Source organism: Cryptomeria japonica, chromosome 9, assembly GCF_030272615.1.
Source record: "Cryptomeria japonica chromosome 9, Sugi_1.0, whole genome shotgun sequence".
NCBI lineage: Eukaryota > Viridiplantae > Streptophyta > Pinopsida > Cupressales > Cupressaceae > Cryptomeria > Cryptomeria japonica.
In genome coordinates this window covers 606,572,687-606,596,083 of record NC_081413.1, presented here as the reverse complement: position 1 = coordinate 606,596,083, position 23,397 = coordinate 606,572,687, and the positions used below count along the sequence as shown (strand labels likewise).

Below are 23,397 nucleotides of genomic sequence, written 5' to 3'. Positions count from 1 at the left end.
TTTTATCAATCAGAGCCATTGAAGATGATTGTTCCAATTGAGTTACAGTAAGGTGATAATTGTGAAGTATTGCACACAACTGCATAAAGGATGTAAATTCAGAAAATATAAGTTTATCTCTGGTGTCTTTTTGCAAATTCAAAATGAAAATTCTTTGAATATCTTGATCAGGTACAGGAAAATAAATTTGTGAATACAAATGTTTATATCTACCAATAATATTAGTCGCTTTTTCTTTAACATCTTGCTTACAATGCATAAAATTAGTCAAAGTAATCTTAGGACCAATATTATTGTGAAATTTCAGAATGAAAGTATTATCCAATTGTTGAAATGAAGTAATAAAATAGGGAGGCAAAGAAAAATACCATTGCAAAGTTTTATACCTAAGTGTTCTGGTGAACATTTTAGCCAAAAGTCTTTGGTCATGAGCAAAGTCACTACACAAAGTTTGGAATATTTTAACATGAGTCAAATGATGACCTTTTTAATTATAAAGCTCCAATTGAGGGACTTCTACATGTTTAGGAGGGACAACACTAATAATGTCATTGGATAATGGGCTCTCTACATCAAATGTGGACACATTATACTTAAATCGACTCATGAAAGCTATTTTGTTGTTGTAAGGAAGACACTGTTTGGGATAGATTATTGATGGTAGCTTTGGTTGATGGATTAAAATTGGACATGTTTGAGTGAGATGGAGTAACATTGTTGAATGGACGAGGAACTTGAGAATAAGGAGGTGGGACACTATGATAGGTAGGTATGGGAGATGATTGGGTAACAAATGGAAGACTCAACGGAGGAGGGATGGAGGAATTATGATTAGAGGAATTTCCCCCTTGAATAACATGTGTAGGCATGAAATTTTGTATAGAGGTAGCCATGATATTAGATGTAAAAGTGGGAACACTGGCCATTGGAGTAGTCATATGAATAAAATGATTACCTCGACTAGGAGGTTGTGTATAGCCAAGGAATTCAACACAACTCTTCATAGGCATAATATTAGTATCAACAATATGGGAAATACCACACAACACATTAACACCAAGTTTATCACTTTGAACCATTCTTTTTAATCCTTCAATCAATGGTAGAGATTCACTTTTCGAGTATTGTTGACTCATCCATTGTTGAAGATTTTCAAATTGATTGTCAATCTTTGCCAATTGGTCAACAAACACCCCAGTTAATGATTCATACACATTATGAGTATTAAAGAAAGAATGAGGATAAACAGGTTCATTTGTGGGATTGCTAGAACCACCAACATCCTCATGGAACAAGTTATCCAAATTAGGCTCCATCTCCTCGATAATTAAACTTTGGGAAGCCTTAATTCTACAACTTCTTCTCACGGGGATATTATAGGTTGGACTAACAATAGTAAAACTCATGCACAAAGGAGGGAAATTGAAATTTGAAATTTGAAATTTGAATTTTGTAAAAATGATTGTTCAATTAATTGAGCAAATCAATTTGTGATTTTCAAAAGATAAAGTCATTAACCTCTTAATTTTTAAAACTAATTTGAAATTGGATCTATGATTGCAATTTTGAATTTGAATTAACAATAACAATTAGATCTGAAACAATTAATCCAAAAATTAGACAACCCACAAGCTCAATTTTAAATTTAAAAATCAGGTTTTGAAAAATAACCTCTTAATTTTTAAAATTAATTTGAAATTAAACTTGTAAGTGAAAATTTGAATTGTGAAATAGGAAAATACTCAGATTTGAAATGATTAATCCAAATTAAGAAATTCACAAGCTCAATTTTAAATTTAAAAATTAGGGTTTTATTGAATTTAACCTCTAAATTTTTAAAATTCCCTTGGAAATCAACTTGTAAATGAAATTTGAATTTTAAATTGCATAAATACTCAGAGATGAGAACATAAATCAGAATTGAAGGTGTAAGGAGTCGGGTTCACCAAAATGTAATGGATGAAAAATTAGGGTTTCTACCACAAGAAGGATGAAAACCGCTAATTTTTGCTTAGTGATCTATTGCATTCAAAAGAGGGGTGAATCTAATAGATTTAGTCACATACCAACAAAGATAAGGACTGGAAATACTAATTGGATTCAAGGGGGAATTTGTTTGCCCTTTTTGTGAGTTGAATTGTTGAAATTAGGATACAGTGCAAAAATGAAGATAAAAACACAGAAAGAATGAGCTACAGATGCAAGAATGAGACACACACTTGGATCTGATAATTATAAATAGATTCGGATTTGATCCTGAAAGAAGTTCTAACCGTAGCGAAATTTTCCCTGGTCCTCTGATTGTTTCACACACCAAAAGGGGTTGATTTATCTCTGCAAATAATGCCGATTCTAAAGAGCGCAACTCCGTACTTGTTTCTTGCACATAGAAAGAAAGGGAAATAGGTTGGGAATAGGGGCTTTCCTAAGTCAAACCTCATTTTTGGAATTAAGCATGAAATATAGATAAAAGATAATTGAATTGCTGTAATTGAAGATTCTCCTTTTGAGGGAGATGTTGAATAATGACTGAAAACCAAATATTATTTCTCTTTGTGAAGTTTTGTTTATTTCCACACAAGATTAGGGTTTCATGAAATCTTTGACAAAATAGAATGTGAATGTCCACTTCAATGCTTGAATCTTGACTTTGTTGCTGCTCCAAGGATTGAACAGTGACTGATTACTTGCTTGATTGATTGAATGCTTGAATGTATGTGTGTATATTATACCTCTTATTGAATGAATCTCAAAATGAGAGGGGAAAGCTTCCTTTAATATTTTCTCGTTGAAAAAGACATTAATTTTCCAACATGAGCTGACATGGAGTTGGGTTTCCTACTCAATTTTGAAATAGAAAAAAAGGGTTTTAAAAGGGGCCCAATTAGGGAGGACCCAAGCATGGCACCAGGGCGTGGAGCTTTCATCCTACCCCAATTTAGGGCTAGGACAAGGTGCCCAATTGGTGTAAAAATAAAAAATTGCAATCATACTTGAGTGATATGAGCTAAATCAGGTCCCAGTCAGGCCTAGGGGCACAAACGCTAAGGTAGGGACCCAAATGTGGTCAAAATTTTACAAGGGTGCAATTTTAGGATGCTACACTAAGAGAGTGAATGAGTTGGGTGTTGTTATGGATTTTTATTTATGGTGTTTTGGAGGAGATCATACTTGACACAACATTTCTTCTTTGAGGTGTTGATAGAAGGACAAGCTATGGTTTAGAGGTTTTTTCTCTTCATTTTATGATTTCTTCCATGAGATTCATGATTATATGATTTGGGAGGATGGTGACATATTGTCAGAGAGTATGCAACTATTAGGGTTGCACGTGTGGATCATTTTGATTGTTCTTGGTACTCCATGTTTTGATTACTTATCACACCTTGACATGAGTGTTGATTGGTAGACTTGATGTGCCTTGAGATTATTTTTAGATTTGTTATTACCCATGCAATGGGAGTTTCTAGTTATGTATTTTCTTCATTGATAGGTTTGATATAAGGAATTTAATTTTGGTTCATGGGCTGATATGTCAATGACATGAGTTTACTGATGTTATTCATACCTAAGAGGTTGATGGTTGGATGTATTGGCATGTGTTGTGAATGGCATTTTTAATCATGCAGGGTTTTTGCCTTATGACAACAACTTGGATATGTTGTTATCACATTGGATTTGATGCTTGTATTCTTGGATTGGTGCATCTTCACCCTAGCTCGTTCCTCTTCTTCCTTAGGTCGCATATTGGAGGATGAAATGAGTTCTTGCTTGAGATGGTGGTCACTTTAGTTTTATTGTAGGTATCTTGATTGAGTATGAGAACATGTTGGAGATTCATGTAGTTTCATATATGACTTTGATGATGTATTTCATTCATGAATCCTTATGCAATGTAGACAACAAGTGGGAGAGTGTTAGGAATTAGGTGTTGTACACCTTACATGATGTTTATAATGTTTATTTTATTATTATGTGTGGTACACTTAGGGGGGTGTATAAGTACATGCATCACTAGGAGTTAACATTCTTAGAGCCACTTTATGTGCTGCATGTGTTGGGAAAGTGGAGGAATTGATTGTGTTGCATTTATGTTTTTTCATTGATGGAAACACCGACCGTATTGGTTGTTTACCGGTTTCCGGTAGAGCGGTTGGATTATGATATTGATCCGGTATGATTTTGTTTGTGGAATTGGTTTGGATCTGTCATTCATGCTATTCAGATGTGTATCACGATCAGTTGGTTTGGGATTTGATGAATCGAGAGCTATCATTTGTTCTAGTAAGTCTTTTGGTCATCGTTAAGGGTTTTACTGACAGAGCTTTGTTGAAGATGTTTTGATGCACTTGATAAGTGGTGTTGGTGCAGCTTCTAGATGGCTTTCAGGATGTTGTTGGTTATCTTGTTCGTGTTCCTGTTGATCGATGGTGTTGCATTTAGGACCGAACCTAATGCTATCTTATTCTACTAGGTTATGGACCGATTTATGTAACATGTTGGTGGATGATCCTAATGCATTACTTGTTGGATCTATTGATTGGATTATGTTGTTTTAGTCTTAGGTCGACTTGGTTGATCATTGGATTGCGGGTTTATATTATGAATTTATTGTATTATCTTTTAGGTGTCCGACTTAATTGTTTAGGTCTTGGGTTGGTATAAATATGATGTAAGATCTCTTTGTAGATCATGGTTATGGTTATGGGTTTATGGTTTTAGGGGTTATGCATTTATCTGTGTGCGAATAAGGTTGTAATCATATGCGGTCAATCATAGCTGATCGAATTGAGTTGGTGAAAGAGGTTTAAGAACTCCAGTACTGAGCTTAACTAGAATTGTACTCAAACATAGGAGATTCTATTCTTGCAGTTCACTCTCCTTTCCATATTGTAGTCTACATTTATTTTGTAGTCAGTGAGGCTCCTTTTATGATGAGTAGTGCACTTTAGGTTGTTGGCCTTCCTGCATGTGCAGGCCCCTCTTTTTTTAATCACATACTTACTGCAGAAGTATTATTTGATCGTGGGTAGGCTTCCCACTGTGGTTTTTCCCTTTACCAGGTTTTTAATGTACAAATCTTGGTGTTATCTTTTGTGGATGGTTGGTAAATATTGTGTGGTTTATATTTGTGCTTAACTATTATATCTCCTATTCTGGTATTTAGTTTATGTATTCTGATAAAAAGGTTTTAATGTTTACAGTTCTATAATATGTTGACAACTGATTCCCCCCCGCCTCTCAGTTGTCCACCGATTATCTGAGCTATCTAACAATTGGTATCAGAGCTCAGCAGAAGGTTAATTGCTTGAGGAAGATCCTATGACATCTAATAGTTCAAGTTCATCAAGTTCATCTGCAACTGTTTTTTGGAGAGAAATTCCTAGGCTTGATGGAATAAATTATAGAGTATGGAAGATTCAGATGGAGACTCATCTGAGATGTCTTGGCAAGGAGATTTGGGAGATCACCGTGAAGATATACACCTCATAATCCGACATCTGGCAATCCTCCTTTGATAGGCTTGGATAAGGACATTGAAAATGATTATAGAGCTAGAGAAGTCCTTTTGTGTGCACTTTCTGATCAACAAGTTATGGGACTAACAAACAAATCAACCGCAAAGGCTATATGGGATAAATTGGAGACTTTGAATGAAGGTAACCCTACTGTTAAAATTTCTAAACTTGATGGTTACTGGGTGAGATATTAGAACCTGAAGATGGAAGAAGATGAAATAGTTTCTAATGTATTGAGAGCTTTGCCACCGACTTACAAGATGAAGGCTACTGCAATTAATGAGTTGAGAACAATGGAAAACACTTATGTTAATAGGGATACCTTGGTTGTGAAGTTATTTGCTTTTGAGCTTGAGGAATTTGGTCCTTCTGGAGTTGCAAAATCTAAACCTTCTTTTCATGCATCTACATCATCTACGGGCAAGAGTGATTGGAAAACCTTATAAGCTAAAGAACATGAGGAAATGAAGAGAGAAGATGAAGAGTTTGAGCAACTTGAAGCCCTATTGCTAGAAGAGTACCTAAAGGTCTGATAGGAAGTAAGTATGAAGGACAATCACCTTTTAAATGTTATACATGTAATAAGATAGGTCATTTTGCATCTAGATGTCCTGAAAGGAATTCAAGATTTGAGGAAAGAGAGAAAATATATTTTAGGCATAACCATGATTATCAGAACAAACATAAGTATTGGAGGAACAAAGACAAATCATGCTACTATGCGGATGAGGAAAGTGTGAGTGATTCTGATGATGAACCAACACAAGATTCAGCTAGTGGATCGGGCAATGGTAAGGAATGTGTATTCTTGACTATCAAGGAAGATGATCTAGTACTTGAAGAAAAGGCCCTTGCTACTAAAGTTGAGGACAAGGATGAACGGATGATAGACAATGGATGTTCACATGACTGGAGATAAAATGAAGTTTCTATCTTTGCAAGAATTTGATGGTGGTCTGGTTAGATTTGGAGATGACAAAGCATACATGATCAAGGGAAGAGGAACTATATCAGTGGATGGTAAGCATGATACTGATAATGTTTATTATGTTGAAGGTTTAAGGCATAATCTTTTGAGTGTAGGACAATTGGTGGATAAGGGATTTCAGTTACAGTTCAAGGATGGAAAATGCAAGATTATCAACAGATCTGGATTGGAGATTGCAACCGATACTCAGACTAAAGGTAACATCTTTCATTTCAACTTTGGTGAGAAGACATGTTTGATTGCACAAATTGATGAGAGTTGGCTATGGCATAAGAGGTTGTGTCATGTGAATTTTGATTGCATTGTAAAGATCAGTTCTACTAAGGTAGTTAGAGATATACCTAAGATTGTGAGGCCCTATAATCTGGTATGTAAGGAATGTCAAATGGGAAAGCAAGTCAGAACTTCTTTTAAGAGTATACAAGACAAATCTAATGATATTCTTGATCTTATTCATACTGATTTGTGTGGTCCTGCTAGAATCAAAAGTTTTCAGGGTGATAGATATTTTATGCTAATCATTGATGACTATTCTAGAATGATGTAGGTTACTTTTCTAAGGGAGAAATCTGAAGCATTTGAAAAGTTTCAGATCTTTAAAGCTAAAGTTGAGATAGCCACATGATTGAAGATTAAATGCTTAAGGTCTGATCAGGGTGGAGAATTCACGTTCAATGAATTTAATAGTTATTGTGAAAAGAATGGGATAAGAAGACAATTATCTACACCCTGAACACCTCAGCAGAATGGTATTATGGAAAGGAAGAACATAACTATCTTGGATGCGGATAGAACTATGATGATGGAAGCTAATCTGCCTCATATCTACTGGAGAGAAGCTATGAGCACGACATTATATACATTCAACAAAGTTCATATCAAAGGAGACAACGATAAGAGACCTTATGAGTTATGGTTTGGTCATACACCTATAGTTAAGTATTTCAGAATCTTTGGTAGTAAATGCTATATCAAAGGAGATGATTCCATTGGAAAGTTTTATCCTCGATGTTATGAAGAGATATTTATTGGTTATTCTAATGAAAGCAAAGCATATAGATGTTATAACAAAATATTGCAAATAATTGTGGAGAGCATTAATGTCAAAGTGGGTGAGCTGAACATAAGTCAAAGCAGAACTTATGAGAGAGAACCAACAGTGGAAATGATCATAACTGAACCGATAGCACCTACACTAGAACAAAATATTGAACCATTTACTCTAGTAGTATCAAAAAATTCAGCAGTAACTGAAGATCAGAACAGAGGAACAAAAAATAAGAAGACTCCTAAGTATGTTAGGTTAAATCATTCAGAAGATCAGATCATTGGAGACAAGAATAAAGGAGCAATGACACAAAGAAGGTTGATAGTTGATGAGGTATGTTTAATTTCTCAAGTTGAACTGACATTAGTAATTGAATCATGTAAAGATGAATGTTAGATGAAAGCTATGTAAGAGGAATTAGATCAAATAGAAAAGAATAATACATGGACTTTAGTTCCCCAACCTAAAGATAAGAATGTTATTAGGAATAAATGGGTTTTTAGGAATAAATTGAATGAAGATGGACAAGTTGTGAGGAATAATGCTAGATTGGTTTGTAAAGGATATTCTCAGAAGGAAGGAATTGATTATGATGAGACTTTTGCTCCGGTAGCTAGGATTGAAGCTATGAGATTATTTCTTGCTTATGTTGCCCATAAGAACTACAAGGTTTATCAGATGGATGTTAAGTGTGCATTTCTGAATGGAGATCTTAAAGAAGAAGTTTACATTGAGCAGCCTGATGGATTTTCACTTTTAGATGACAAAAACATGGTTTGCAGGTTAAGGAAAGCTTTATATGGATTGAAACAAGCCCCTAGAGCTTGGTATGCAAGATTGGATAAATATCTTTTGAAGCTTGGTTTCACTAGAGGTAATGCTAACATATAATTTATATTATAAGATCACTGATGATGACATATTGATTGTTGAAGTCTTTGTTGATGATATCATTTTTGGAGGTGAGGATAAGTTATGTATGAAATTCTCTGATAACATGAAGAATGAATTTGAGATGTCTATGATTGGGGAGATGAGATTTTTTGTAGGTTTGCAGATTACTCAGACTGATAAAGGTATTTTCATCTGTCAAACTAAGTATGCTAGGGAGTTTTTGAAGAAATTTGGTATGGAAAATTCTAAACCAGTTGGTATTGCTATGGTTACAAGTGAGAAATTGACTAAGATTGATCCTACAAGGTACAATTTTATGATTGGAGGTTTGTTATATCTGACTCAGATTAGACTGGATATAATGAATGTAGTTTGTATTGTATCAAGATATCAAAGTGATCCTAGAGAGAATCATGAGAGTGCAGTGAAAAGGATTTTTAGGTATTTGCAAGGAACAACTGAATGTGGTTTGTGGTATCCTAAAGATGATGGTTTTATGCTATGTGCATATACATATGTAGATTCGGTTGGAGATGTTGATGACCGAAAGAGCACATCCAATGGAGCTTTTTTTCTTGGAAAGAAACTTGTTTCATGGATCAACAAGAAGAAGTCAGGTATATGGAAATTTTTAGTGGCTAATATTCACCAATTGGCTATTTATTAAAATTTGGCAATCAAAATCTGGCTAATATGTTCAACTTTTAAGGTGACCCGAATCGCCACATTTTTACAAATTTTTATTTTAGTGTTATTTAAATCAACAAATAATTTATTTTCTTGATTTTTTTAACTCAAAGATTCGCCACAATATTCGATACATGATTGGATTAGATTTGCCAACATTTTATAACTTATTGTAGAAATCTAAATTAATTTGCCAATAATGTATCATAATTATTTGTTACTTAGGGTTATATCAACAATTTTAGTTGCCACCATTGATTTAAAATATAATCTAATGACCTTCATTGTATTCCATGAGGTAAATTGTACCTACAAGTTGTAATGCTCGTGGGGGTTTGAAATTGCTTTTGAATTGTTGACCTCAATGAAAATCAATGGTCTAAAAGAAATATTTGGCCGCATGAGTATTACAAACTGTTGGTATATTTTTTCTCACAAAATACAGAAAGGGCTATTAGATTATTTGAAGTTAATGGTAGAAACTAAATAAAGTAGAATCCACCCTTAAACTTATTAATGATTTCCACCTTCAGGCCTTTACTTTTCTTTAAATAAATATTTTTTAAAATGAAAGGATTTGCAATAATGCATACTTGTATTATTTTTCAAGATTCGCCAATAATTTCTACCAAAAAAATTTACATAAAAAAATTGTCCAATAAAATTAATATTTTTCTTTCAAAAAAAGGAAAGATTTGCCATAAAAATGATTACTATTATTATTTAAAATAAATATTTGCCAATATTTAATACAATTTTTTGAGAGGGGGTTTCTTAAATTTATCACTAGTCATGTACCTCTTTATCTACTGCTGAAGTTGAGTATGTTGCTGCTGCTACTAATTGTACACAAGTTCTATGGATGAAGCAAATGTTGAAGGATATAAGGGTTGATTGTAATGAACCGGTAGTTATTCACTGTAATAACTCTGCTGCTATTGACATATCAAAGAATCCAGTATTTCATTCTAAGACAAAGCACATATCTATCAAGTACAAATTTTTGAAGGAGAAGGTGGAAGCAAATGAAGTCAGAATGGTTTATATGAACACTAAAGAGAAGATTGTAGATATCTTCACTAAACCCTTGCCTAAGGAATCATTTGAGTACTTCAGAGACAGATTGGGGGTTTCTGCCCCTCCGGTAGAGACTTGAGTGATGTTGATTGGCATCAATCCAGTATGCATTTACAAAGCTATTATTCATTTCAGATTGATGTGTTGGTGCTACTACTTAGGGGGAGTAGTCAGCTGTGTGGTTCAGTGGATTTATGATTTTTCTTTGATGTTTATCTCAGATTTTTGGCATTGATGTCAAAGGGGGAGATATATAAGTGAAAAAAAGAGCTTCACATAATATCATTCAAAGGGGAGAGATCAGAGGTTAACAAGGGTATCATTCATAGGGGGAGTTTGTTAGCTTCATTGTGATATCATCTTATGAGAGATTGTTGGTTGTCTTCCTTTGGGGGAGACTTGTTTGGCATTTCTTGGCACTTGCATGTTTTTCACATCTAGTGTTGCCATCAATGTCAAAGGGGGAGATTGTTGGAAAATTGGAGGAATGATTATGTTTTGCATTGATGGCAACACTGACTGTTTTGGTTGTTTACTGGTTTCTGGTAGGTTCCAGTAGAGTGGTTGGATTATGATATTGATCCGGTATGCTTTGGTTTGTGGAATTGGTTTGGATTTATCATTCATGCTATTCAAATGTGTATCACGATCAGCTGGTTCGGGATTTGATGACTCAGGAGCTATCATTTGTTCTAGTAAGCCTTTTGGTCACCAGTAAGGGTTTTACCGACAAAGCTTTGTTGAATATCTTTTGATGCACTTGATAAGTGGTGTTGGTGCGGCTTCTAGATGGCTTTCGAGATGTTGTTGGTTATCTTGTTCGTGTTCCTGTTGATCAATGGTGTTGCATTTAGGACTGGACCTAATGTTATCTTATTCTGCTAGGTTATAGACTGGTTTATGTAACATGTTGGATGATCTTGATGCGTCACCCGTTGGATCTATTAATTGGATTATGTTGTTTCGGTCTTAGGCCAACTTGGTTGATCATTGGATTGCGGGTTTATATTATGAATTTATTTTATTATCTTTTAGGTGGCCAACCTAATTGTTTAGTTCCCGGGTTGGTATAAATATAATGTAAGATCTCTTTTTAGAATGGTTATGGTTATGGGTTTATGGTTTTAGGGGTTATGCAATTATCTGTGTGCGAATAAGGTTGTAATCATATGCAGAGGTTTTGGTCGATCATAGTTGATCGAATTGGGTTGGTGAAAGAGGTTAAGACCTCTGGTACTGAGCTTAATTGAAATTGTACTTAGGCATAGGAGATGTTATTCTTGCAGTTCACTCTTTTTTCTGGATTGTAGTCTGGATTTAATTTGGAGTCAGTGAGGCTCCTTTTGTGATGACAAATGCGCTCTAGGATGTTGGCCTTCCTGCATGTGCAAGCCCCTCTTTTTGTAATCACATACTTACTGCAGAAATATTATCTGATTGTGGGTAGGCTTCCCACCGTGGGTTTTCCACGTACAAATCTTGGTGTTATATTTTGTGGATGGTTGGTAAATGTTCCGTGGTTTATATTTGTGTCTTACTGTTATATCTGTTATTCCGGTAAAAAGGTTTTAATGCTTAAAGTTCTATAATCTGTTGACAATTGATTCCCCCCCCTCCTTTCTCTATTGTCCACCGGTTATCTGAGTTGTTTAACAACATGTAACATTGAGATATTTGAATGTAAGTTGTAAAATTATATTTATTTAATACTAAAAGAAGTTATTTAATAAAGTACCCGATATTAAGTGTGGGGTCAATGGTTTTGTGAACTCATGGTTTTGAGTCACATGGTTTTACTTTACCGCTTGTTTGTATTTTGTGTGAGCTCGAGTCTATATAAGCAAACACATGTTTAGTGGTTAAGGTTGGTTGGGTGAGTGGGTTGTCATTGTATTGAATCTTTTTGAGGAGTGCATATATGAAACATGGCATGGGATGTGCAGATTCATGCTTAGACACATGAAGGATGCATGGGAGAGGCTTGATGTTTCAAAAATGTTCATTGTAATTTTGTAAGTGCTTGTATTGTTTATTTGCTAAATAATAAGATGGAGTATGGATGCTTTTGGAGGCTGGCTTTTTCCCTCTTGAGGGTTTCCCAAGGTATATCTTGTGTTATCTTGTGGCTTGTCTATTTGATCTATGCATTATAGTTATTATGTAAGTTTGTATGCATGATTTTCTCTCATGGGTTATGTTGGAAATGGACTAAATGAATTGGATATTGTTGTATTATTTCCTAACAAATGTTCCATCTAAATTTATAATCAACAACAATATTAATTTATAAAATCCTTTCTAATTTACCCTAACATGATTTTTTTCTCAAAGTGGTTGGTGAACACAATGTTTAATATGTGTTAGTTTACTTTATTGTTAGGGTTTCATGAGTGCTATCTTACAATCTATGCATATTTTGTATTCATAAAATAAAAAATATATTGAATTTTCCTATTTATATAGACATGAAGTGTCGGACCGTACTTATGTCAAGTTGTCTCGTCTAGAATAATATTGTAGAGCTCTTATAAACCTTTTAAAATCATTTTAAAACATATAATGGAAGGTGATAATCATTTTAAAATAATAAATAGAAAATATTATAAGATTCTAAGTATATTCCATGAATAAAAGAAGAATAAGTTGTAGAGTGGTAATAAGAAAATGAAAGCATCTTCTATGAGTAATATTCACAACTTTCCTTTATCATTTTTTCATTCTTATAGGAGACAAATTCTTGAAAAACTATTTGCACTTATGTAGTTTGTGGTGGATTTAAAACTACATCATAATGGGAAGTACTTGATAGTTTCAAAGATTTCATAGGATTGAGGCTCAATAAAGAATTTAGTAGTAAGGAAATGAAAGTATCTTCTATGAATAATATCCATCTTTCTTTCATTATATATATATATATATATATATATAATCTATATATATCATTTACTAAAAAAATAAATAGTGGATAAGAAGGTAATGCTTCTAATTGATTGGATTCTATTAATAATAATATCATCAATATAATAAGAGATTCTAATGATAGTGTGAAGAATAAAATCATTCGTGACATGTTTTTACTTTGATATATAATTACTAGAGAGACTAGAGGTAGTGAAATTATATGACTTGATGGTAACAATGCCCTAGAAAATAAAGAAACTATAAAATTGGTAAATTCAACAAAATGACATTGAATCTTAGGCTTCAATCTTTCTCTCTACTATGCCACTCTACTAAATTTTCTATGGTGTATTCTTCTAAGAATACCTCCTTAAATACTAATAAACAAATACTACATATCTTTATTACAAATGCCAATTATTACATGAGAGGCCTTTTCTTCACAGATCTTTATCACAACTAAAATATAGAAATAAGAACATAAGAGGTACTTGGTGTAGGAGATGATTGAATTGAAGTCATTTTGATGGCTTCTTTACAATCAGTACAGGGCAATTTGCATGGTGAACACAGTAGTCACTTGCACTTCCCAATAATGCCCTGTGTAACACATTAAAAAATGAGATTATTTTCTAAGCTGCAGGTTATTCTTACCAGTGACACAATCTTTTATAGTTTTTCACCTTTTGAGTGCACCATATCCATGATTTCCCATGACCAACATATGAGCTCCAAGCTTGTCAACTGCTTGGCAGATGACATCTCTAGCATCACCAACCAGACTGACAGTCTTGGAAGACACCTGCTGGAACTCACAATGCTTAGAACATTTAAAGAACCCCAGAATTCCATTATGTAACATTTCTGTGAATCTGAACTCTCAACACTTACATGTTTTTCATCACACACAAGCTGAGCACGTTGCAGAATCTCCATGGAGGTTTTCTCACGGCTCTTTTTAAGGCTATCCATCATTTCAGGGGTGATGAAATAACCTGCATGAAAAAACATCTATACATGTTAAGAGCACAGTGAAAGATTGGCTCATTTTTTGGCTCAATATGATTGGAATTTTCTGCCCTGTTTGAGGGCTGTGAAATATTGAGATGCAACATCCTTTGCCTTTACTTGTTTTTGAACAAATCCTGCTTAAAAGAGATTCTACATACTAACACACTAATCTACTGTACATCTATAATGAAATGATGGATCTTCGAAATTCCAATCGAAAAATATATAGTTAAAACAAAAACTACTCATTAAGTTATTATATTCTATGTTATTAGATAGAAAGCTCTTCTTGATGATGGATCGAAGTTATTATATATTACTTTATAACATGAAAGTTCTTCTTGACGATTGGATCAAGAAATATGACTGAAACATTTCAAAATGTCGAGGTGGGAGGCACAATTCCTTCCCTCCCAATTTCTAGCTTCTAACCCACCACTATAATCTCCCCACCCTAACTTGTTAGGGTGGGTGAGAACGTTCTTCTTGATGATGGATCAAGAAATATGATTAGAAATGCTTCAAAATATCGAAATGGGGAGGATAAAATAGGTGGGAAGAATAGAAAACTACAATACCCTCCCTCCCAATCTTTAATCTCTCACGGACCATTATACTCCCCCTCCCCCAACCCCAATTCTAACCTGTTAGGGTGGGTGAGAACTAACAGGTTGGGTGAGAAAGTTCTTCTTGAAATATGACTAGAAATGCTTCAAAATATCGAAGTGGGGAGGATAAAGTAGGTGGGAAGACTAGCAAACTACAATACCCTCCCTCCCAATCTATAGTTTCCCACAGACCACTATACTCCCCCTCCCCCAACCGAGAACTAACAGGTTGGGTGAGAACGTTCTTCTTGAAATATGACTAGAAATGCTTCAAAATATCGAAGTGAGGAGGATAAAGTAGGTGGGAAGACTAGCAAACTACAATACCCTCCCTCCCAATCTATAGTTTCCCACAGACCACTATACTCCCCCTCCCCCAACCGAGAACTAACAGGTTGGGTGAGAACGTACAGGTTGGGTGAGAATGTTCTTCTTGAAATATGACTAGAAATGCTTCAAAATATCGAAATGGGGAGGATAAAGTAGGTGGGAAGACTAGCAAACTACAATACCCTCCCTCCCAATCTATAGTTTCCCACGGACCACTACACTCCCCCTCCCCCAACCCCTCTGGATAAGTTAAATGGGAGGTCCAATTATAATTTCTTTCTTCTGCTCAATAGCTATTTCTCCTCTAACTATTTCTTTCATTTCTTTCATGATAGATCATCTAGTATGATCCGAAACGTTGACAGTATCACACAGTTTGAATCAAAAGTAAAGAAAACTAACTGTAGAAATTACATGAACCTAATAATGCCCTTATTGAAAACATTGAGTAAATATATTCAAAACTGATTGGAAATCAGAAAATAGTGGACTTTGATTATCATTGTTTACTACCTGGAGCTGGGTAGAGATTCAAGGTGGGTTCTACATGAAGAATGTAAACTTGGTGTGGATTAGGTTGGTGTAGAATGAGATTGTCCAACACCCATCTCAGTGCAAAAATGCTCTCATCACTTTCATCAACAGCAACCAAAACCTGTCTCACATTTTTCTGTTCTTGTGTTGTTGTTTTTGTTGTCTCTTGTTGATCGGCCATGTCTTCCTACTTCTGTCTTCCACCATTTTACAAACCCAAAAGCTTTTTATCATTTTTCACAGGGCGGTTGGATGGGAATATGTGAAAATGACACATCAATTATCTGGTTTATTACGTGGTCAATTGAGACAGATCATCCCAATTTGCATTGAGATGAGTAGTTCTTGAAATTTGTCTAGATTTGCATTAAGGAGAGTTTCTTTGAAGTTGTCTGAATTGCATTGAGATAAGTTTTTGATATTTGTGTGAAGTAAAACGAACCAGGTGGGTATGACGACAATGACACACCCGATTACGTGGCATTTGGAGGAATTTATTTACATTTGTCTGGTATTGGGATTTAAAATTATTAAAATAAAATGGTTGCTTTCAGTGAGAATTGAACTCACGACCTCCCGCTTACTAAACGGGTGCTCTAGCCAACTGAGCTATGAAAGCTTTATGCTTTGTTAGAATTACAAAATTTTATTCATATACTATATTCATTGGACACATTTCCCACCTCCTCCCCTTTCCCTTTAAGTGGTTTTGGTCTGTACAACCATACATTCTCTATCTTTCTTAGTTTTCTATCGTTCTGAAGATGGATCACAGAAAGTGATCCGAAACGTTGATAAAAAGTTTTCATCATCATCTTTTGCATATGGTGAGATATTATGAGTCCCCAAAGTCCTCATTCGATTAAGTGTTACCTGTTCATTGAACTTTTTCATATGTCAACAATCAACCCAAAAATCCCCCGCATGAGGATCATACCTCTTCTTCTTGTTCACATATTTTTCCATTCTCTGGAAAGGGTAATAATTAGTCCTTGCCAATTGAAAATGCCAAAATAAAGTGATATTAGCTCATTGGCCAACTCCTTGACATTAACTAAAGTGTTGCAGATAAATTACCCCCCCACCCCCCATCTTATATGAAATGTTCAACATTCTTCATGTGATTAAATTATTTTTCTAGTTATTTCCAATCATCATTTAGATTTAGGCCACAAATAGGGTTTTAAAGTGAACTCTTCCTCTAATGTAGGTAAATGTGGAAAATTGGATAAATCAAGTCCCATGAGGATGAAATACTTTTTGTTCATTTAAAAAAATCCTCTTGGTCCTATCACTCTCAATAATTCTTTACCAACAGTGTGGAAAAGACATCATTCACCCTTTTGTAATCTTTTATTGACTCTTCCAATTGCAACTACGGTTAATAATGGAAGACCAAGTTTTTCCTTGGGGTTTCCCCAACACACCAACTCTATTGAAACCTATAAAATTTTCTCTAATTCCACTATAAGAGGTATTAAGAAACTCTCTCTTCTTTATGAATTCAACCATTTGTGAGTACATGGAATTGCTGATAGTTGGGTCCCGATGAATCAATGTTGTCTCACCTTTCATAACACTGATAAATCTATGCAACCATAGTCCAAATGCACCCACCATAGGTAATCCTACAATTCTTCTTAACAATGTGATTTTTGTCATTAATTTTTAAATTGAAATCAAACATGTACAATATTTTTGGTAATTCAGAGACACCCTTTGGTTTCTTTTCATCCAAAATCCACCATGCATATAGGGTTTTCTTACATCTCTCCTCATTTTCTCTATAGGTTTTAGTGAAATACTCTTTCTTAAATTTACTAATTGTGGGTAAATATGTATGTTGAGGGTTCAAGAAATTCATTTCAGGGTCAATTCAACATGCTTCTAACCCTCCTTGGCAACCAACCTACTCTTCAAGTCATAATAGTGTATGCATTCTAGCACCAAGTCAAGGGCTTTTATTGACATGGGGAATACAATAGTCATGTGTAGTCCACTCTAGCAATATTCTATGCTCAATGGCCATGGGTTAACAATCTTTATTGATATCTCTATGTGGAAGTTGTTGGTATCAAAGTGTCCTAAGTTTTTATTTGAGCTAAACTTGTTTGTCAGATAATGTGTGACGACATTGAAGGAGATTAGAACTCATTCCTCATCTCCTTCACCTTCTTACTCAATTTTCCTACATTGGCATTTTGTTACCATAATTACCCATCCATGAGGCTAAGGTTTGGATATTTCTTCCAACTAAGTTCATCTTAGGGTTTGATTACTTCTTTTGCCTCTTGATAAAATACTTTAACATAATTAGTTTTATGTTAGCTAGATGAAACAAAATTGATACAAAAAGATCATGCATTGCAACCTTTATGTTCTGAAATGTGATTGTAATTACATTAGGGTTAATTAGGCACATACTCAGTTTTAATGAATGTTCAAACCTTTGGAGTAGAAGTCTGATAAATTGTGCAAATACCGATTTGTACATTTGGTTATGTTTATGTAAATAATTCACTCTTCAATTACACCTGTCATTGTGTCACCTTTTGAAATTGCTTACCCTTAAACAAATTGTTCTCTATTCAACAAATTTCCTTTGTGATAAAAAAATTGAGTTATTTAAATGTATTATGAAGTTGTGATTTTGCGAAAAAAGAGGCACATTCAATGCTAATTTATGGTATTTGAGTATTAATTACGAACAATACGAATACAAGTTAGTCAAAATTAGTTGACAAGCCTTACAACAATCACCTTAGTTTTAAATTTAATTTGGGTATAGTTTGGGATTGATTTTCTCACAATAGCAAGGATTTCAATATGTAGTGTCATAAATTGTATTCTTTACAATTTCACACTTGTTTTGGGCTCACTTTGGTGGTTGTTCCTTATGCCCCTAATTCATGCATGATTGTGTTCAGTTCATGACCATTTTTGGAAGCTTAGTACAATCCTCTACTCAATGAATGCCATTTGTTTCAACCCAAAATATTGGGAGTAGGGCACCTAGTGCCCCTGTCCAGATATTTTGATACCAAATTTGAAGCTCAATTGGTCAACTTTGGAAGTAGTGAGAAAGTGGTCCCTCATGTTAGCTTTCTTTAAAATTTAGACCTAAAAAGGTGTAAGTTGTGTACAAATACAACTCCCCCTCTTATTTGAACATCATCTTGAAATCATATTGAGTCCACAATCACTCCAATTGAGGATTCAATCAAGCATCTTCAAGATAATTGAGGACAAGTCTACAAATACGTATTCAATCTCCATTCAAGTTCAACAATCATGATCGAGTTATGTGTTTCTCTATGATGAAAGAATGCATCTTTGTGTTTCATATGACATCAAACTAGCAAGAGGTAGGGTAGAGAATCAAAGCCCAGAGTACTATAAAAAAAGAGAAGAAGCATATAACACCAAAACCGTTAGAGTAATTAGGGTATTATCTAATAAATTCTATAATTAAATCCTTTAATTACTTTATTCACTTAAGCTAAACTTAGGTGCTTTTTTATCTTTTATTAATATTAGGTTAATAATAGATTAAGTTCACTTAGTTTAGCCAATCTTTAGTTCTTTGTGCTAATTTTAGTTTCCTATTTTTAGATTACATTTCTCTTTCTTTCTATAAAGGCAAGGCATTGATTCATTGTAAAATATTCGATTTCATTATAGGTTAATCTACATATCAGATTTCTATATGGATCGATTCTTTCTTAAGGTTGCATAGCATTAATTGTGACTTCTTCTTTTCAGATGTGATAAGTATCTTTATTGCAGGTGATTCACGAGCTTGCGGAGTTGAACAAATAACTCCTCCATACACTACCAAGAAAACCGGTATCAAAACCTAAATTGACACCTAATCCCAAACCAAGTTCTCAAGCAATTGACACAACCATTAAGATTCCAATATTCAACACATACATAACTGAAGCAACATAACACTACGTTATGTTAGAATCCATATGGGAAAAATAAGGAAAGTTTGTAGACAAGGACAAATTATTGGATTTCACTAGGTCCCTAAGAAAGGATGAGCTTGAATGGTATATGGAGAATTATCCTACCAATGTTGCTACATGGGGAATATTTTTTAGCAAATTTTGGTATCCTTGTAATTCCTATAGAGAGTGTTACTAAAATGCGAAATTTGACACAAGGGGATAATGAATCTATAAAAAGTTGTGATAGGAAATTCAAAGAAGTATGGGAAAAACAAAAGATTGAATGATTCATATATGAATTAAACAAAGAAATTAGAGCCGGATTAGATGGAAGAGTTTGAAAAGTATGCTAATTTAATCACTATGGCTTACTACATAGAAGCCCAACCATGGAGAAGACCGAAAAAAGATGAGAATTCTAAAATATTGGAAGATTTATAGAAGGTATAAAGGATAGTTGATTAGAAATATGTCAGATTATTAAATATTTTAATCTTTCATTTATTTTTGTCCTCATATAAATGTAATAACCTTTCAGTACTGGATTGTCTTTTTGACTTCTGATTAGGACATAAATGTAGAGGTTGTTCAACTTATTTGAAAGCATATAAATAAGCCCAATTTGAATCCAATTGCAGGGAGTTGGAGAGTTATAGAGTTACAGAGTTATAGGAATACAACTCTTAGGACGAGTTTGCAAAGCTATGACATGCATCTCGTCTATCGAGTTAGCCAATTTGTATCAGCTCTCATGAAGTCCACATGCATACATCTCCTTCACAAGATTGCCTAACTTGTATGGGCTCGGGCATACAACTATCTTTCACAGAGTTTGCCCAAATTGGATGGATTTCGGGCATACAACTCTCTTTCACAGAGTTTGCCCAAATTGGATAGATTCAAGGGCATACAACTCTCTTTCACAGAGTTTGCCAAAAATTGTATGGTTCTTACATATTTTCAATGAAATAATTTTTTTATATGATTTATTATGTGTTTACTATACCGCCAATTCTGCTTTGGGTATTGTCCTCTAAATTGACAAAATAATTCAGATCAATAGTAATACCACAAAAGATTAGAGAAATTGAGCCTAAGAAATTGGCGAGTATATGGTGTCCATATTACAAGTGGGAAGGTCACATTTGGAATGCATTCCCAGAGGATAGAGGATAGAGTAGAGAAAATATCGACAGTAGTGAAAATAGTAAAACATAACTCGATATATCCTGATATATGTTAGGAATGGGACTTGCATTTAATTGAAGATTGTTTGAGCAATAAACCTCCAATCTAGAATGGAGGTACATGATGTTGTCAAAACCATAATTTTAATAATGAAAAAAAAAGGGATGTTGGCTATCAGATCCCACCTTTCTAAGATAACCAAAATTCATATGCAATACAAAACAACCAACAAGGCTACCAGAAAGACAACGAAACAATCAAAGTATCGAGGAAGAGGAAGAGGCCAAAGTAGTAGAAGAAGAAATGATGCCACTTGTTTTAATTGTGGGATTGGGCATTATGCATCATAATATTAGGCCAAGAAGAAGCGAAAGAGTACCTTTTGTGCGCAAGATACTCATTTAATGTTTACATGTGTATTGCCAATTTTTTTTTTTAAGAATTAGACTAATAATCAATCATCTCAAAGTGATGAGTTGTTGAGAGGAGAAAGGGTGATCTAGAGGATGCCACAACAAGGAGTAAGGGGATTTCATAGAATGAATGTATGGACCTCAGACACCTCCCAAGAGGACTCCAGAGAAGAATTAATTATGGAGAAAAAGAAAAATAAAGTGGGAAAGAAGAATAAATCTAATGTTTTTAGTAGATAAGGAACTGACATAGAGAGAAAAAAGAAGAAAGAATTAGTAGAAGAGATATTTAAAGAATACTACAGTTTGGAAGATGAAGAAGAGCTGACACAATTGTAGCCTAACCAAAGATGACATGAAAATGTAGTTGAGCAGGAAAAAAAAACATAATGCATTACAGAAAATGAAGACATGGCTATTGTGGCTAGATAAAAATATCTAGTGTTAAAATTGAAACAATGGGGTAAATACCGGAACAAGAATAAGCAAGTCAATCAATTGTTAGAGGATCAAAACTAGAAGAATGGTCGCTTACTAATCAATGTACAACTAAATGATCACAAGGTGAAGTATGTTATGGTGGATTTAGGAGAAAACCTTAATATTATTCCATCCACCACATGGGAGAAAATATGATGACCAAAATTTGTTAAAACACCCATGAATATAAGCTTGGCTCACAATTCAAGAATGGGGACCTTGCATACTTGGAAGAATGTGAAGGTAAACTTCAAGGGCATCAAACAATATGTTGATTTTGAGGTATTAGAGATGAATAAACCATTGGCACATTTTGAGATTCACTGGGATTAAGGTGGTTTGTGAATTCCAACATAATTATGGACTCCCAAAAAGAGGAGAAGAGGAGATATAATTCACATATATGCTACCAAAATAGTGTGAATCCCCCTAGGAGAACCAAATTACATAAGTTACATAGAATAGGTAACACAAGAATAAGTAGGGGAAGATGTCAAGAATCTTTACCCTATTTCTAACCTTTTGGATGGGTGAGAAGAAGATAATCTAAATAGGGAGGGGGAATTGGAGTTGGAAACTAATAATTATAGCATAGAAAGTGAGGCAGTTTTAAAAGCTTGGATGCATAGTGGACTTGACTTAACATCTCAGAGGGTATATGGATTCTAGAGAGCATTCATGATACATACTAAATCTTACAATACATGCAAAAGACACTGAAAGTTCCCATTATTAAAACTACATAAGAAACCTAAGTGCACTTTGACAAAACAACAATATACTAGACCATGGCAACTCTAGTTAACATAAGAAACACATGTAGTTAAGAATACATACTAGGAAATGAGACATCTTATGAAGAATATACTACGACAATAATACACAATACCTTGGATACAATCTAATAGCCTGGGCATGACAACCCTAACACTAGAACATACACTCCATATATGAATGCCCATGACAAACCATTGCTAAATTCCTCTATAACAACATTATCACTAGATTTGATTGTCCCCTAAGCATCATAAGTGACCAAGTGAAGCATTTTGATAACAAAACCATTAAGGAGTTACTAAAAAACTTTATGATTACTCATAACCGGAGCACCCCCTACCATCCACAAGCTAATGGAGCAAGTGAAGTGTTAAACAAAACCCTCAAAACAAGTCTCGCCAAGATATATAATGCAAACAAAACTAATTTGTATATCAAGATATTGATAATAGTTTGGACATATCATACCACATATAAAAGGGCTACCTCCCATACACCCTTCAATCTAGTTTATGGCACATAAGCTATCTTATTGGTGAACTTCATAGTCAACAACCTACGCATGACCCTCACTCTTAGACTAACTGAAGAAGAATCTATCAAGCACGGGCTAGAAGAACTAGACAAATTGGATGAAGATAGGCAAGTAGTTGAATCACACTTATGGGCAAAACAAAGAAGGTAGAAAGCCTAGCATGACCGGAACCTAAGGACAAAGCAATTTAATCTTGGAGATAGTGTACTTTTATATGGCAACAAATACAAAAATCAAGGCAAACTTAAAGTTCAATGGCTAGTACCTTACAAAATCAATGATATTAAGGATTTGAAAGTATTTTGGTTTGAGACTTTAGATGGAAAGATCCTACAGTGCTATGTTAACAGAGCAAGGATAAAAAAATTCCATCATGATTCTGGCCAAGGTTGACTTGAGGACAAATCCACTTTTTAATGTGGGGATGATGTTAGTTGGAAAATAATATACATAC

At 34.3% G+C, this 23,397-nt stretch overlaps 1 protein-coding gene and 1 non-coding gene across 2 annotated transcripts; both read right to left on the bottom strand.

Moving 5' to 3' along the window:
* Positions 1 to 13,357: 13,357 nt before the first annotated feature.
* LOC131040955 (universal stress protein PHOS34) lies at positions 13,358 to 15,971 on the bottom strand. The gene is made up of 4 exons (XM_057973951.2): positions 15,577 to 15,971; positions 14,006 to 14,109; positions 13,798 to 13,916; positions 13,358 to 13,714 (listed from the first exon to the last, which is right to left on the bottom strand). Exons 1-4 carry the CDS (start codon positions 15,776 to 15,778, stop codon positions 13,633 to 13,635), a joined length of 507 nt encoding a protein of 168 aa, XP_057829934.2. The 5' UTR covers positions 15,779 to 15,971; the 3' UTR covers positions 13,358 to 13,632.
* A 171-nt stretch (positions 15,972 to 16,142) lies between these two features.
* TRNAT-AGU (transfer RNA threonine (anticodon AGU)) lies at positions 16,143 to 16,216 on the bottom strand. Its single transcript has one exon. It is a non-coding gene; the product is annotated as a tRNA-Thr (tRNA).
* Positions 16,217 to 23,397: the final 7,181 nt, after the last annotated feature.